We start from the raw sequence: 18717 nt of genomic DNA, 5'->3' as shown, positions 1-18717 counted from the left end.
CTAAGCAGCTTTATTTTGGCCTGTATGGGTTCTTAGTTACTTTTAGAAAGCCATCATAATACTGCATTCAGCTAGTCTATGGTAAAAACACAACCTAATTACTGAGGCCACACACCTGTTGTAACTATAAAGTTAACTACAAACAACAAAAACAGTTAGTTCTACATCACAAAAGAAGTGACATTATCCATCGCTTGCATTTTGCTACCAATGCCACATCCTGCCTAAAACATGGCTAGAAGCCAAGCTCAGCTGGCCAATTTGCAAAGTCGGGAGCTTCTTGACTTTGCAAATCAGTCAGCTGCACTCTGATTCTAGCCAGGTTCTAGCTGGGTTTTAGGCAGAAGGTGGCATTGGCAGCAAAATGCAAGCGATAATATCCAGCTGCATCCTGGAAGAGAATTCAAAATGGGCAAAGTAAATCACATTCTTTAGCTGTGCAAAAACTCCCAAGTTATCATTGTAATGTGAATTAGTTGTGGTTTAATTGTTGCAAAAGGAACTACAAATAACTTCTTGTTTATAACCAGTTACATCCAAGTTTTGGTTCATCTTTATATTACATTATTTAATCAAGAGTTATGGATATTGCTTACCTCATCAGGTTTGTTGTTTTGATGCAATGGCGAAGAATTTGGGAGTATGTTTTGTTTCCAGGTATCTTGTTTAACTTTGTTAGCCAGTTTGTCTTTGCCAGCCCTTTCCTGAGGGGTATCATCACTATGCTTCTTTACCTCTGGCTGAATAGAAACATTCTCTTGCTCACTATGGTGGTTCAAAGTACTAATGTTTTGCTTTTCCAGATTTGATATATCATTCTGGGGCTCTTTAAATGGTAAATGGCTCACTAATTCATCTGTGGAGCCATGTGTGACTTTTAGAGAACTAAAGGAAAAAGAGGGGAGGAGGCAAACAGATAAGACCTTTTATTTCCTTTTTTAAAATATTATTGATGATATATCAAAAGACTATAAGCATTTTATACTGAATGACACATTACTGTTATGTATAGATTAATGGAAGGCCTGATTCTGAAGAACAATGTTTAAATAACTATGGCTGAAAGAACAAATTGTGCTGCAGGGGCTAAAACCCAGCACCTTATATATGTCTAGGGTAAGACAAAATTGCTTAACGTTCTTTGATTTCTCTAAGAATCCCTTGCTGTAAAAAGTGATACCTATGGGGGACTGCTGCCAGTTAGATGCACTTGAACATCGTTCAAAAGGATCAGTGATGTTGCCTAATCAGAACAGTCAAGGGTTAAGTCCTACCAGCTATATAAGCTGATGGCTTGGCAATGATGCCCATTTGAACAAGCTGCTCTCTCAGTTCTATAGCCTGTATGGACTGAACTATTTAATTCCATTTCAGGTACACACCAGCATGCAAGTATCAAGGTTAACTGAATGGGTGCTGGCAACAGGGGAGTATTTCAGAATTAAGTTAAGGACTGTTCCCTCCAAACATCAAAGAAGAAACTACAGACCAACTCCCAACTCATTTGGATGAGAATGGGGAAAAATCAGAAATAAAGTATTCATTTGCAAAACCATGTATTTCCAGTAATACCTTGGAGGTTCTAAGTCACAGCCCCTGGCAAATGATGTATCTGCTTTGATAGGTTTCATCAATTCTTCTATGGTAGGCAAATCTAAATAGATGAAAGGACAATATTCAAGATAGATATACAGTGGAAAAATAACTTTAAACTACATCTTACATTTTTTGTTTCCAGCTATACCTACAAAACAGCGAAAATATCCTAAAGGATATGGGGAGTTAAGCAGCCTGATTAGTACTTCGATGGGAGACCTCCAATGACTGTATTTCAGAGGAAGGAACAGGCAAAACCACCTCTGAGTATTCCTTGCTGAAGAAAACCCTCTGAAATTAATGGGATTGCCCTAAGTTGAAAGGCAGCCTGAAGGCACAAACACACAGGCATATAAAACTCAGTCTCTTCTATCCACAGCATTTTCACTTGTGAATTAATTCGTAACCTCCCATAACTACTTCCAAACCACTGAACCTTTATTTTTAATTTATATGTGTATTTGATTTTAACACATTTACTTCTGTACAGTTATCTTCATACATTTTACAATTTCAGTTAGGCAAGTTATCCATCACACAAACCCTTTTAGGGAGCAGTTTGACATTCTATTACCTTTCAAATTACTGCACAAAATGACTCAGCATCCTCAGACTGAGGGCATATTGCTAAAAAGCAGCAGAAGTGAATCATCTATGCATCAAATTCACGTTAATGCTATGTCAGTGTCTGAACAAGCATCAGAGACACAGTTGAGTCAACTGTGCAGCAGCTGCCACAATAATCTGTTGAGGACCAAAGCTGATAATAGCAGGGAATTTACAAGCTACTTATAAAAGGATGGAAACAGTAGTGTCTTGAGAAAATCTAGTGTGCTCCCTAGAAACAAAAATAGTATCTTCAGTTCTGGAGAAGATCTTGTAAATATTGCTTAGGAAAGACAGGCTCTGTGTTCCAACAAAATAGGCAACAGAACAAGAAATCCCAGCACTAATTAGAACTTCAAAAGGATGGTATCATCCACCTGACTTGAACTAGTGCTTCTGAAGCTGTGCATGGTGGAAGATAATGTGCCAAAACAATTATGTTGGCCTGTACAACAATGAACAGCTGTACTTAACCTGAACCATGGATTCACCCTTATGTGGTGAGATCTGACTTAACAGGAGGCATGATTGCCAGGGATGCAGAAGCTGGGGAGAAAGGTTTAAAGACATGACTTTAAGAGGAATTAGGAACTTCAAAACCACATCTCCAGATCTCTAGTGCTAAGGGGTATAAATGTGTGCATATGTGTCTGAATGAATGAGGAACACACTCCATCAAGTTTTTCTTTGAAAAGTCTGGATGGTGCAGCTGGAACAGAAGGCTACTGATTGCATGTGGACAGGGACATTAAGGAAAGGGTGTATCATACCTTCTTTTGAAATTTCTTTCATTCCAATTCAAAGTATAGAATGTAAAGCCCTTAATGGCTCAGAACCAGATAAAGTGTCACCTTTCAAAGTACAGATTTACCCAGGATTTAAGATTAGCTGGGGAGACCTTGTTTGCAGTGGTCCAAAACACACTGCAGAAATAATCCAGTTTGAGACTGGGAACTGTAGTTTATTGTGGCACCAGAGCTCTTTGACAGTCAAGGTTAAATGCCTCAAAAGTACAGCTCCTGGAATTTCCTAGTACTGAGCCAGGGCAGTTAAAACAGTCTCAAACTGGAATATTTCTGCAGTTTGTTTTGGACCTGTATTGTATATTAGAATAGTATGGTTTAAATATGAATTAATGCATGAATGAATAAATACCCAAATTCCCAGGGAAGCTTACATATGGAATTGTTTTCTTACTTGGAGAATGTAAATATATTCCACTCATCAAATATCTTATAAAAAATGGAGCATGGCAGTGAGTGGCACTGACCAGCCCTTGTGGTCTCTTTCAACTCTATGATTCTATGGCATGCAGTATAGTATTTGATAAAATAGTGGTAAAGAGAAAGACATTCAGGAAAAAAACCCTTTTTTCTACATATACAAAGTTTCACTCAGAAGCAACAAGGACAAGAAAGTTTATGCTGTTAGAAACTCAGGTTTGAAATATTTCAGCATTTCATTTGATTTAGTAAATTCTGTGACAGAAAATATATTATGTATCAGGATTACATAAACACGCATTCCATTCTAAAAACATTGCAAATCAAACTTTAATAATCAATCGATAAAAATGAATTCTATTTGGGAGTCACTAGGTGCCACTTGTTATCCTATATGTGTGAATAATTAAATCATGCAGATCTTTGCCCTTTCTTAGAGAAGGATTATCAGGTGAGAGAGAACATGTCAGGAATGTCACCCACACCAGTTTACCCACATACTGAGGAAGTAGCGAGTTGTACCACAGCAAAGCACCTTCTACCCCTCTGCCAATGCAAAAAATGGGATATGTTAATATAACCTGTAACAACAGAAATGCTAATGGTAATATCAAAGGACACGTTTCTGTTTATTTTTCATTTTGGTTATAATATATCTCACAGCATGATTTCTAAATTTACCAGAATCCGTATTGGAGGTATTGGGGGGACAGACTTCTTTATTCTGTGAAACTTCTTTAATCAAATTCTCTGAAGTATCCATTTTATCTGTGTGACTTTTTTGCTCATCAGTATCCCCTAAAGACTGCTCAATATGGCAATAGGCCTGATGCAAAGCTTCAATATCACTGTTTGTTTGCCCACAGGAAACACCTGATAAGGAAAAGAAGGAAAAAGTTGATAAAGATACAACAAATAAAATGTATTTGAGAGCATGAAGGTAATAAAGCAACAGTGCTAATAACACATGTGACTAAAAGTGCAATCCTAAACACCTCAACTCAGAAATATGTTCCATACAATGGGGCTTTCCCTTAGGTTATATGGGCAGCATTAGGCTACAATCTTGTGCAAACCTACCTGAGAGTAAACCTCACCAAGTTCAATAAAGAGTTGTTTCTAAGTAAATAAGCCTAGGACTAAAATATAAGACTGTAATTCACAACCACAATATGGATTGTAATTGATGTCAACAAAAATCCTTAGCCAATTAAAAATCAGAAAACTAGTGAGAACCATGAAAGGAAAAACAAAACAAATGTATCTTTACTTCTCATTTTCACTTATTTTTACTGCTCTTTTATTTCTCCACCAAGAATAAGCAAAATTTTAGAAAACTTGGTGCTCATTTACACGACCCTTTCTTGAGACCAAATTAAATGATGATTGTATGAGCCAGCTACAGTAAATCATGCCCATGCCCCTTTGATTTTAAACATTGTCTTGTCTCTAAGTGAAATCAATGGGGCTTCAAAGAATTTAGCTTTGCTGAATGGGACTCTTCATGTTTATGTGACTAAAGGGCAATTCTAAAATGAAAAGAGCCAGAGCAAATTAAGACAGATTGCTCTTGCCTCGTTTCTTTTCAGAATGGTGACCACATGAGGAAACAGTCAATAAAAACTAGACTTACCTGTTCCATTCATCTCATCTGCAATGACTTCTTTAGGTAGGTTATGTTCTGTAAGCACGTCATTCTGATGTTCACTGGCCTTTTGAGTCTCCAGAGCTGAGTCTTGGGAATCAAGGAGGACAACTAAAAAGAAGATAGACAATATTGGCCAACCAAAAATGCACAAACATTTCTCTGCAAGCTTTTAAAGTTTTTGTGCCCTTTCCATCAGTCTAATAAAGGTACCACGACATGATCAATAGACTTGTGTGTTATGGTCACTGCAGCCATCGCTACATTTGTCTGACCATCACAGGACTGTAATTTCCCATGCAAATATTATAACAATTCCAAGGTCTGCTCTACCACTATCCACAATACTAGTTGTAAAATATTTGATCCATTTATACAACTGTAGGATATGCTTAGGGTAAGATGCATATCTCTGAAAAGTTCAGAAATAAAATATTTTAGAAAATTAATAGTAGTTAGAGTAATTGACTAAACTATATTTCAAGAGTAGAAAAGGTATTTAATGATAGATTAGATAGAAAAGAAATACATATCTTCTATTATTAAATGATAAACAATTCACTACAGAATATTTGAGGTAATAAGTACTAATAGGGGTCCTGGTTCCATCACAGGCTCACTATTGCTGATCTGTACCAAATGACACTAGTTTTCAAATTATGAAATATTATGAACAATGTAATGAACTATTATTGAGAGGAAAGGGACATAATTAACACAGTGAAATATACTGCTGAGTAAATATGTTTACACAACACATTTCTCATACAGTAGACCTTTCCTAGCTATGTGGGTTCAATTCCAGGCCCTTGGCAGATGGCAAAAAATGTGGATAGTTGCGCCCCATATTATTCAAAGGAGGCAACATGCACACAGACACGTTAGTGTGTCAGTGTTCATGTGCCACCATTGAATAATATGGGCCATGGCAATCTGCAGGCAGTCAAATTCTGATATGGAAGGTCCATTGTAGTAAGCCAGGCTGGAAGAACAATGATGTATCTTAAAACCATTTTAATTTTAAGTTTCACTGTTTAAGCTAATATATTTTTACTATTTTACTGCATTTTCATTATTTTATTTTATTCAAGCATCAAATAAATACTTCTGGCAGCTGTCTAAGTTATGCCAATACTAGATAATTTACATATTTGAACTATCCTCTTCAAATGAATGCAATGTAAATTCAAGCCAATAAAAAGGGATTGTTCTGATGTCAAAAGGCAGATTTGACACCAAGCTATGCTGACATCCTCCTAGATAAAAATGTGGATTGAGAATTCTAAACACTTATATTTTTATTATAAATGGCAGTATAATGGTCTGTGCCCTGTGGTAAACATTATACACAGAATAAAAAGGTATCCAGAAAGCATATCTAAAGCAAAATTTTCTATGCATTCAGAGCAAATCTTTTAAAATACTTAAATTTATGGATATTTTCTATTATTTCCCATACAAGTTTGGCTGCAGCAAAGCTATACATAAAAATTAAGCGGTATGTTATATGTATAATTTTTTTTACGGCTTTTGAATTTTGTACCTTTAGCCAGCATGCTAGTCTTTTCTTTCTAAAAAATAAGAGAACATGTATAAACAGAGATGGATTTGGAAAAATGTAAACTTTTTACCGAAAAAGAAATAAATCGCATTATTACTGCCATGGTTGTACACTACGGATAGGAAGCATATGATTGTCCAGATGCTGGACTGTAAGTCACAACAATTCCAGCTAGCATAGCCAGTATAAAGAATGTTGTAATTGTAGTGTCTCATCATCTGGAGGATCACAATTCCCACCTCTATTGCACAGCTTGTCATTTTTCACATGTATACACTGCATCAGAACCAGGAAATTTAACAGTCTGAACATCACAGATTTTGAGCTTAAAAGAAAAGGATATGAATATAAAGTTGAATATAACATTGAATTATTTAATGATTCTTCTTGAGAGAGAATAAAATAATCTTTACAGCATGGGTAGATACCTTTAGTTTTACTGTACCTTTTGATAATCAAACACAAAAATTGCCCTGATACAATAGGATTAAATAGCTGTTCTTGACATGGGAGTTCCCATATATACACAGAGTTCCTGCAGCCAAATTGCATCCTGGTTGCTCTTGGTGGAGTGAACTGATTGCACAATGGTTTAAAATGGACAATGTGGTTCATACTTTAAAAAACAAAACAAAACAAAAAACAGTGTTCACTGTACACAAAAGAAACTTATGTACACGTCAGAGTGCAGATGGAAATCTGGGTCACAGAAAATTGTGTGAATGTAAGTACACTTGGGAGCTTATGTTCAGAGCTATTAATCCATTAAAGGACAATATTAAAATACCAGACTTCGACACCACTTTAACTGCCATGGCTCAATGCTATGAAATTTTGGGAACTGTAGTTTTGTCAAACATTTAGTGTTCTCTGTCACTGAGTGCTGGCGCCACAACAAACTACATTTCCCAGGGTTCTATAGCACTGAGCCATGGCAGTTAGTGGTGTAAAATTGGATTATTTCTACTGTGCAGATACAGCCTTAGTCATGTTGGACTTTATTCCCCCAATCTGCAGCCAACAATGGACAACGGGTTGTGATTACTGGGGATTTTCCAGGTTGAGAAAAAATGTTCTATACTACAGAAAATAAATTTTCCCAGATAACATAGTCATAATAATCAATGCTGAGAAACAGAAGACAACAACAAATAAAGAATAACAAAAGATCTCTTACACACAATAAGAGAACTCAAAGGGAAGTTCAAACCAAAGGCTGAGATGTTCAATGATAAGAAGAGCAACATGCTACAAGACAAAGGATAAATAATACGTTGATTGCAATACACAAAAGAGCTATATAAAAGAGATGAAAAAATGAATGACACATGAAATGAAGAAGTATATGAAGATGAACCCCAAATTCTAGAAAGTGAGGTGGAAGCTGCAATAAGAGAAACTGGGAAGAATAAAGCACCAGGAACAGATGATATTTCATCTGAACTGATATGACCCCACACAGACAGTATCAACTCCAGTATTAACTAAAAGATGTCAAAAACATGGAAAACAAAATGGTAGTCAACAGACTGGAAATGTTCAATACTCGTTTTGTGAGCTGCCTTGGGTTCCTTTTTGGGAGAAAGGCGGCATAAAAATGAAAAATAAATAAATAAATAAATAAATAAATCCATACCCAGCCACACAAAAGAAGGTAAAAAAGACTGCAGCAACTATAGGACCATAGCATTAATTTCTCATGGAAGCAAAATTATGCTTAAAATACTGCAAAACAGACTCCAATCATATATGGAGAGAGAAATCCCAGATGTGCAAGCAGGGTACAGAAAAGGAAGAGGGTGCTAGGGAACACACTGCAAACATATGATGGCTAATGGAGTGTATCAAAGAATTCCAAGAGAGAATCATCATGTGATTTATATAATATAGCAAACTTTTTGACTTCAGAAATCACGAAAAGCTATTGAACCTCCTTAAAGACATGGGCATTCCATTACATTTGATTGTCCTGATGAGAAATCTGTACACAGGACAAGAGGCCACTGTTAGAATAGAATATGGAGAAGCAAAATAGTTCCTAATTGGCAAAGGGGTCAGACAAGGCTGCATATTATCACCCTACTTGTGCACCTTGTATGCAGTAAATATCATATGAAGAGCAGGTTTAGAAAAGTAATGATAGGAAGAAGGAACATCAACAATCTAAGATATAATGGATGACACCATACTACTAGTAGAAAATATCACAGACATGGAACAATTGCTAAGGAAGGTCAATGAAGAAAGTGCAAAGGCAGGCATTGTTGCTGAACATAAAGAAAACAAAAACAAGGGCTATGGAGGATCTACATAAATTCAATCTAGACAATGAAGAAATTGAAATAGTTAAAGAATCCCCATACCTTGGATTAAACTTTGTTCAGGAAGGAGACTGCAATCAAGAAATAAGATGACTAGGAATGGGAAGGGCAGCAATGAAAGAACTAGAAAAGTTCCTTAAGGGTAAAGAGATACAACTGAAGTTAGAATCTAAAGTCAAAGGCTTTCATGGCTGGCATCCATAGTTTTTTGTGGGTTTTTCGGGCTATGTGGCCACGTTCCAGAAAAGTTTCTTCCTGACGTTTCATCAGCATCTGTGGCTGGCATCTTCAGAGAATGAAAAAACAACAACTATGAAGTTAGAATTGTCCAATCCATTGTATTCCCCATCACCATGTAGGGAGGTGAGAGCAGGACAGTGAAGAAAGTAGATAAAAAATAAAATCATCTCATTTGAGATGTGATGCTGGAGAAGAGTGCTGAGGATACCATGGACAACCAAAAAGAGAAACAAATGGGCTCTTGAACAGATTAAGACTGAATTCTAGGTAGAGAGTAGTAGAAAGAAAGGAATGCTGCATAAAAGATGGCTAGACAAAAGCAGGGAGGTCATGGGCCTGAATCTACAAGACCTAAGCAGAGCAGTGGAGGATAGGGAGTCTTGGAGATGTCTCATACACAGGGTCGCCATGAGTCGACTCTAGCTAACAACAACAACATGGCTTTTGTTACCACAACTGTGAAGGGAGAATGGACCTATTATTGTAATCTACTGGATTTCCATTTATCTAATTAATGGAAAAGGGGATGGGATAAAGAGCTCAAGTAGCATCTTTGAGACTGAGACTAGCACTATGCTAAAATAAATCAGTTAGACTGCTTGAATAGTTCAATCCCCCCCTCTTCAATTTATGCTAAAAGACACAAACACAGATGTCTCTCTGAAAACCATAACAATTTGTCCAGTGATAACACAATACTATACTGTCTTATTTGGTCATTTTTAAATGTTTTCCTGCTCCAAAAGATGACCAATCTACTACTTTCAGCATTGTGAATATTAGTAAATTAATTTAAAATTTAATAAAATAAGGCATATATTTCTGAGTGGATTATTGTCTTTCTTCTGCCCTTTAATGTTCTATGATTATCTTTAGATGTTTAAAATGGTTTAAAAGCAGCATGTCTACATCTCTAGGGAACACACCATCTCAAATGCCATTTTTATCACTTAAGACCGTTTAATCTCCCATTTCAATTGGCTTTTAATACAGCTGCTGATCCTTTCTGTCTTTGGATCTGCAGCTGTTTTCAGATTACATTGATATTTGATGTTTTTATTGTTCTTTGTTATCACAACACTGCTAAGCGACTTGTCAAATTCCAAAGAGAGGGGTGGGATATGAAATGTTATCCACAAACAATATTTTTGCCCCATCTCTAGGCTTGCTAACTACAACAACAAAAAATTAACTATATTTGTAGTGGTTGCCCCACTTGTCTTTGAATCAGGACATTTGGTGTTCTTGTGCAAGCATTTACTGAAGCTGCAATCCCACATACATTTTCCTGGGAGCAGTCCTAATGAAAACAGTGGGCCCTCCCTTCTGAGTGAACATACTCAAAACTGCACCATAACTATTTGGGTAATTCTTAGTTGGATGTCAATCACATTACGTATTTCCATGCTAGTAAGTGTTTAAATAACTAACGTTTGCTCAAAAACCTTACCTTTAATTCTGACACGACATCACCTTTATTGTCCTGATTAGATTCTGAATCTTCTTCAAAATCCTCACTATAGTCACCTGGGGCATCTGCAACAAGGCACACAGTTAATTTTTCACAAAAAAAGGAAAAGGAAAAAAAAAGGCAGGAGCAACAATATTTTCAGTATAAAAAGCTATACAATGTTTCCAAAGATCAGACCTATTGGTTGAGAAGCAACTGTACCATTATGCAAATCAAGAAAGTTACCTCTGCTTCTGAGGCTCAAGAGTCAGGTGTAGTGGCTATGCCCTAATCCCTGTACCCTTCAAGATACAGAGGATACTGTCTCAATAGAAATGAAGAGGCAAGATTCAACTGCCAGTCTGTTTGGCTTTTGTACATGGCATGGAGGACACTCATCTTGACCTTTACTTCAGCCACTAAAACATTTAGGGCTTGTCAGTCTGAAAAGATCTTGGTTCAACTCATAGGCTAGAGTCCTGCAATCACCAAATCCCCTAATGAATAAACATTCCCAGTATTCTCTTTCAGTAGGTTGCAAACTGAATTTGAAATAGCACCAGAATGATGTTTCAAAAGGAGGAATCACAACTCCTTCTAGTGCAGAGGTGGAAAACTACAGCAGGATGGGGGGCAATTTTAGCACTCTTCCCTCATGCTCTGCCACTGCAGTTTGAAATTAACCAGTAATTGGGGGTGGAGTGGGGGGAGTAACTTCTGTTTCCCTAAATCAGGGGTTCCCAACTTGTTTGGCTTGCGGAGCCCTAAGGTCTTCACAGAGCACAGGTTGGGAACTGCTGCTCTAAATCACATTTACACATTAAACAAGGTGGGCACCCCATGTGACTTGTCTGAAGATAGAAAAGCAGCAGTCTGCTACTGCCCTGCCAAATTTAGCAGTGGGACAGGGTGGAAAAAACAAACAAACCAGGGAGCCACATTCAGCCAACAGGCCCACATCTGTTCTAGTGAAAATAGCCTAGACAGTGCAAACAAACTCCAGTGCTTAACAAACTTTAAATGAACAAGGGTTTAAGTGTTATTCCAAGCCTACGCACTGTATTCTGCATTTAAATCCTAAAAGAAAAGAGGACAATCTTTAATCCTTTCTATATGCACTATATGGACCATAACAAAATTCCTGGATTAGACCATTCATTCTAGCATTCTGACAGCAACAGTAGGCAGTCATATATACACCTTTCTGTGTATGGAAACTACATTTTAAGCTACCATGGTAAGTAGTTGCTTAGTGACTTAGCTTCTACAAATCTGTCTATTAAAACTACCAGTTTAGACACTGTCTTTTAGAAATCAGTTCCATATGTTAATAATGGTTCATTCAGTGTTATATAAAGTAAAATGACATAAAACTACTGAAATACAATTACCAGATTTTTCATGATTCTTAGGTTCATCTTCATTTTCTTCTTCAATCTGCTTCATTTCTGAATGATTTCTGCAAATGTGACAGCACTATTTGTTACAACATATATTTCAATCATTATTAGCATTAAGAGGTGCTTCCTAATATTCATAATCTAGACAGTTCTTCTGTTCTGGTGACTAAACTCATGGTTTTCTAAAAAATAAATTTACTGTATAAAGGCAACATAAATAGTACTAAAGCACATTTTTTCATGTTTTCTAACAACCCCATCTCCATAGATAAAGTGATGAGACTGTCCATCTAAAATTGCACCTTCAGCAACTTGAATGTTTTTCTCTACAATTAGAAGGATTCAAATCTACATATAACTTTTTATCATTCCATACTACAGTCTTATGTGTTTTGCATATTATTACCACAACTGATATTTTATTTTACCGTAGAAATGCCTGTAACATTTCAGAATCATTGGAATCCAGCTCCTTGTTTAATCTTGAATAGTCAATGGTAGATGATGCTCCTTTCTCAAGGTCAGCAAAGAATCTCTCCTTTTCCTCTTCTTCCTCCAAAGTATCCAATCCAATTCCCAAAATATTCTCTTTAGGCCCTGAAGCAACAACTGAATCTAAATAGTAAAAGCATAAAAAACAGTAATACAAAAATCAGGATGGTAATATGCATCCATTTTAAGGGCCGAAACAGACTGGCAGTAAGTGTTGGCGGCGGCCGGGGGGAGGGGGGGTTGTGGTATTTAGATGACACCTGTCCTGACAATGCCCCCAAATTGGTGTCACACCACCTGCCTGGCCAGATAGCGAGCAGCATTGTGGCACTCTGGCAGCGCAACATTCAGACGCCTCACGCCACAGAAGTGCAGAAGAGCTGCTGCCGTGGCGATGGCTTTTTCCCACCCTTTTTTGCTGCTTCTTTTTGAGCCAGAAAAACGCAGAGCAGGGCTGTGATGTGCGGTTGCTGTGGCCCAAATCTGGTGTTCAAAGGGGCAGTGTCAAGCTGCCCCTTTAGGTCCGTTTGTACTGGCCCTCACATTAGTAATATGGGAAAGACTATCCTATACTGTTTATATACTTCTATATATTTAATTAAATGGTGGGTCCAGGTTATTTGAAGGGCTGTGTCTCCCTTTATGAATGAATCCCTTAACAGTTCTAAGGTCGTTTGGAGAGACCCTTCTCTCTGCCCCACCATCTTTCTAGGCAGGTTTGGTGGGGAAAAGTAGGAGAGCCTTCTTGATGGCTGCACCCAGACGTTGAAACTCCCTCCCTAGGGAGATTAGGATGGCCCTGACCTTGCTCTCTTTCCATCAGCAAGTCAAACCATTTTTATGCTATCAGGCTTTAAAAAACTGAATCTGGGTTGCGGTTTCAATGCTGTGTGGTGCTGCTTTTAAGATTTGTATATGGTTTTTAATGAATTTTTAATTTTTTAACTTTATAAATTGTTTAATCACTCTTAAAATAACTCTTATATTAAACAACTCTTGTATTTATACTTCTAATAATTACTGTATAGTTATAATCTGTATTTAAATATGTAGTTAGCTGTATTTAAATATGTAGTTAGCTGCCTTGAGTCCCATCATTGGTAGAAAAGTAAGATATAAATGAAGAAAATATATAAATAAATAAACTGACTTAAAGAAGAAAACCAGAAAATGCAGAGATCTACTAATGCCACTGAATGCATGATTTGATCTTAAAACAACTATTCTGTGCCAGAGATCGATGAGCACTAAGAGCCACAGATATACATTTTGTGCATGCCTTCCTATTCCCATATATTTCAGTGAAACAAGTCAATAAAGGACTTCACACCACCATATGCCCATACTGGTTCCTTTGACAGGACTCAACAAGAAAGACGTTCTGCGCAGTATGAAAACTTAGTGTTCACTAGAATGCTTGTGATTAGAAAAAATAGCTGGGCTGGGACAATAGTGTAATGGAGCAAATTGGAGAAATATTATAATCCCTCTGAGTATTTTGTTTTAATCAGTAATTCTCAATCTTTTATGTTTTGTGTCACTAATCATACCATCTCAGCTAAAATACAGTGGATTAAAGGAAATTTTCAGGAACATTTACCATTAGTTTCCAGGCTGTCTTTGCTTAAAGAGACAGAAGCACCAGTAGGTTGATGGAGCTGAATGCCTTCAACATGATCTTCATCTACTTCCACAAGAGAATGAGAAAGCCTCTGTGACTTCAGAAAACTGCCACTTGTACCATGTTTTCCTAAAAAGATAGGAGAGCAGAGGGAAAATATTGGTACCAAAATATGTACTTAGGACATAGTAATTTGTGCAGATGTCAGACAGATGAAATGACAAAGGACTTTAAAAGCACTTCACTGCATGATAAGAGTTTAAAGAGCAATGTCAATAATGGGTTTTTTTTGTGTGTGTGTGTGTGTGTGGGGGGGGGGGGTTGGGCTATGTGGCCATGTTCCATAAGAGTTTATTCCTGACATTTTGCCAGCATCTGTGGCTGGCTTCTCTCTGAAGATGCCAGCCACAGATGCTGGTGAAATGTCAGGAATAAACTCTTATAGAATGTGGCCATATAGCCCCCCAAAACCCCACAAAAACTATGGATACCGGCCAAGAAAGCCTTCGACTTCACAATGTCAATAATGGTTTCTATGTGCCTGAAATGAAAAAAGACACATGAGGGGATTCAATATTAAAATTAAATCAATACCCTTACCCCCAAATATATCTGTAGAAACACATTCTGCTTGTGCATGGTACTCTTCAGAACACAACTGCTGATCTTTGCTTGAAAACTCAAAAATCTATTCCACACCAATTAAATGACCTGGCAACTTCACTTTCCAAAATGATGCTAAAGATAACACACAGCCAAGTCCCTGTTAGTTCTTCTTTGTTGTCTCATAGCTAGATTTTAATACAGTAGGCCCTTCCCTTATGTGGGGGATCTATTCTGGATCCCCCCTGCATAAGCGGAATTCTGTCTATGCTTGCGCCCCATTGGAAACCACGGGCCGTGTGCTCGCAATGTGGTGCAGTGCACATGCCATGGGCACACGTACCATTAGACCAATTGCCGTGCGGCTTCAGCTTAAGCTTGAAGCCACATGTGGTGTGCCCACGTATGGTGTGGACACACTATATTTGACAGTTTTGAATGTTCTATTAAAAAGTAGTTAAGAAATTAATAACTAAGATAGTTGGTAAGAGGCAAAATAAAGAATTAGATTCATACTTAAGCCAAGCCCTGACCACATAATTAAGCCCATCCAGTGGCATTTTGACACCAAATCATGACAGTAAAAACCAACAAGGTTCACTCATAAGAAGTAATTTGTATGCATCATCTGTCTGTGAATATTCTAAAAAAGCAAAACACTGAAAAACCAAAGTAGACATTACCTTCAGTATGGTGAAGGTTGTCAGAAGTAGGAATGTCTTCTTTGTTTAAATACACACTTTTCTTTGCTTTAAGTGATTTTTCCAATATTTTGTATCTAGCCAATGCCTTGCTGCAAGATGCACTTGAAAAACGTTCAGGGGTAACTACTTTAACTACACACAGCACAGTCACAAGTGTTTACAAGAGGGTTAGGGACCAAAAAGAAAGATAATAATTTATCAAACTCAAGAACAACTCAGTATATAGTTATTCTCACACTGCTGGCTGAACTATATCATACATAATTAGTCAGTTCCTTAAAACATTATGACTATGCTTGCTTGATGAAAAAAATACACAACATACTCTATTTAACATCTTTCTGTAGCATTATGCACATTCAACTGACTTTAAAAGTAATTGGCTAGAGTAAAAATAGAAAATACTATTTGCAGTGAAATTTTAACTGTGAAAATGGATAAAAAGAAATATTAAAAATATTTAATTGACTTGCTACTATGCTACAAATTACACTGCATATCACCACACAAGTATTAATAGATCCATGCTTATTTCTGTAAAACTTTCCTAGATCTTCACACACTTTGTAGTAACTCAAATAAAAATACAAAGGCTTACATGTAATTGTTAGGCCCAACGACAGGATATCAACTGAACCAATGGAATTTATTGACTTATAATCAGTGACAGAATCCACAAGTCTACTCTAGTTGGGAATACTCTAGTTGGGAATACCAATTGGATTTAGTAGATTTCTATTCTAGTTGGGAATACCAACTGGATTTAGGGCAGTATTTGCAATATCAGCTGTACATATTTAAACAGCACACTTTTAAAAACGCACGGCTCAAATCAGCCCTATGCTGTCATTATATTTTTAAAAAGGTATTTCACACTGGTACTTTGAAGCAGTCAGATGATGTTGACACACAGAAGAGATTACAGCTTGGTAGTAATGTGTTACAAATAATGTCGTACTTGTAATTTTTCCCTTCCCCTAATCAGTAAGGTGTATGTTAAGTTTTATTACAACTAGATAAGAAGAGATCACTCTTATCCTTTTCTAGTGTAATTTGGTTTCACTGAATGATGGAATAAATGCTTCAAATGCTGTCTTGTCCTGTACCTATTGTCAACAATAACAAAACTATTTAACTTAAAACATTTAACATTTAACTTAAAATGTCAAAGTATAGTTACATTTTAAAACTGTAACTAACTACCTTGAGAGGCTTCACCCCAGGACAATTGATGGCAATTGGTTTTTTTATTTTAAGTAGCTTTCCAAGCTCTGGGAAAGACTATGAAATAATAACTTGGGTATGCAAGTAGGAATACTCATTAAGGCAAGTAAACTATATCCAAAGAGATTATTCATGCAAATTGTTGCATGAAAACCACTACTTTATATTATTTATTTTAAAATATTTGTAGGGTTTTGAGGTTACCTCCTCCCAAGGCAGCTTTCAATAAATAAGTTCATATTACATAACCAAGAAATGCAAACCATAAAATACAATAGAAATGAGAGTAATAACTAATAAGAACCAGCAATAACACTAAAATAAGTAATACATAGCTAGTAAAAAATAAAATCAAACAAATAACTGTATGTGTAATATCCTAACTACAGTCTGATAAAGGCCATTTAAGGGACTGCAATGATAGGGCTTGATGTATCTCCAACAGAACAAAATTCCACAAAAGCAGGTCACTGTCAGAAAAGTGAGCCATCTCTCGTCCTTGTCAACCTAGATTTTTTTACTGAATGGCTTAGTAAGTGAGGCTTGGACACTGACTTATCAATGAGGGCAATCCGATATGGGTAAAAGTCTTCAGACAGCCTGGCCACAAACTATTTTATAGTATGAAATGTCAATAACAGTACTATGAATTTGTTATGGAGTTCATTCATCTGATTTCGGGCAACCACCCCACCCCTCAGCAACTCTATATGACATAGCCTACAATATTTACTTGTTCCTTCTTGCCCTATGGAGAAATTTTCAGAGAATGAGAGGGCTGCCAAGAAATGAAATTGAAGGGAAAATTAGCTGTGTGCTTTACTTTTCTCCAATGGTGATTCACAACTTCTGGAAATAACCAATATTTTAAAAACTCAACATTATTCTTTTGCAAAGGTTGTTACATATAATTTAATCGGGGAAGAAAAGCTAATTTTATAGAGTAAGTCCCTTGTTATCCGTGGGGGATCCTTTCCGGACACTGCCACGGCTAACAAAAAACATGGGACCTTAAGTCCCATTGTATTCAATGGGTACGTGTGCACGCTCACACCCATGTGTATAGCCATGAGCACATGCACTTACTGAAAAGGCTGGGGCTTGCTGTCTGCAGAAGCTCAGATCCAAGGACGGCAAGTCTGAGGTTAACATAGGCATGCTGTACTAATTCAGGATGGACAACCTCTGTTGCCCTGAGGCCACATTCAGTATTGACTGGGACAGAGATAGGTATATGTGCACACACACACGCTTTCTCCCTCACTGGACAGGGATAGAAACATTTAAACTAAACCTTCCCCTAGCTAAAATAGTAGGGATCACTAAGATGGCAGAGGTGAAAGCAGCCCCCTCAGAATCTGCGCTGAGATCACTGCTATTCCTGGGGAAACAGAAATCCCAGAAACAGGTATCACAGTTCACAGTTCCCATCTCCAACAATGAGACTGTGTATAGGATATAGTTTTATAACTTTTGCTGTCTCTAACTCTTCAAAAGCAAAGATTGGAAATCTCATAAATTGAAACACAACAGTCTTATACCATCAATGTACTATTCAGCAGAGGAATCATAATTATACTAATTCTCCCTCTGCATCTTTCTACTAGGCTCTTGTAATACACCATACAGTCTGTGCATTCAGGTTTTGTTGTGCTCAAGACTTAAAAGTAAATGACAGGACAGCTTGAAGATATGCTAGAAAAGACCAGGTCTAGGCTAAGTTTGTTCCATCCTAGTCCCCCACAAAAAATTGCACTAAATCATACAGTGGGCCCTCTCTTTACGCGGGGGGATCTGGATCCCCCCGCTTAAGGGAAAATCCGCCTATGCTCGAACCCCATAGGAAATAATGAGGCTCATGCATGTGGAGCGGTGTGCGTGCGCCATAGGCATATGCGCCATTGTTTCCCTCCCCAAGCGGTTTCCGCATAAGCTGGAAGCCATGGAAAATGCATCCGCGTAAGGGTTAGTGCACTGTACATGCAGGCTCCATGATAGAAGAAAACAAGAATTCTACTGCATAGTATAAAA

The 18717-nt window shown here is 37.2% G+C and overlaps 1 protein-coding gene across 6 annotated transcripts in view; it reads right to left on the bottom strand.

The window, feature by feature from the left end:
- Positions 1-18717, bottom strand: part of CEP162 (centrosomal protein 162) — a 60773-nt gene that overhangs the window by 25934 nt on the left and 16122 nt on the right. For 4 of the 6 annotated variants that reach the window (XM_089530819.1, XM_089530822.1, XM_089530824.1 and 1 more), the window contains 10 exons: positions 15442-15594; positions 14135-14284; positions 12471-12657; positions 12034-12101; positions 10643-10728; positions 6614-6641; positions 5059-5181; positions 4107-4298; positions 1573-1654; positions 597-885 (listed from right to left, as the gene is read on the bottom strand). In XM_089530819.1, the coding sequence (XP_089386945.1) occupies positions 597-885; positions 1573-1654; positions 4107-4298; positions 5059-5181; positions 6614-6641; positions 10643-10728; positions 12034-12101; positions 12471-12657; positions 14135-14284; positions 15442-15594 (1358 nt within the window). The remainder of the gene's footprint in view (positions 1-596; positions 886-1572; positions 1655-4106; positions 4299-5058; positions 5182-6613; positions 6642-10642; positions 10729-12033; positions 12102-12470; positions 12658-14134; positions 14285-15441; positions 15595-18717) is intronic. The other 2 variants (XM_089530823.1, XM_089530825.1) reach the window with 1 other exon arrangement.

Source organism: Sceloporus occidentalis, unplaced genomic scaffold (genome assembly GCF_023333645.1).
Source record: "Sceloporus occidentalis isolate IW3139 unplaced genomic scaffold, rSceOcc1.0.p SCAF_6, whole genome shotgun sequence".
NCBI classification, from domain to species: domain Eukaryota; kingdom Metazoa; phylum Chordata; class Lepidosauria; order Squamata; family Phrynosomatidae; genus Sceloporus; species Sceloporus occidentalis.
Note: the sequence above shows the minus strand (reverse complement) of the source record. Positions and strands in the feature narration are given on the sequence as shown.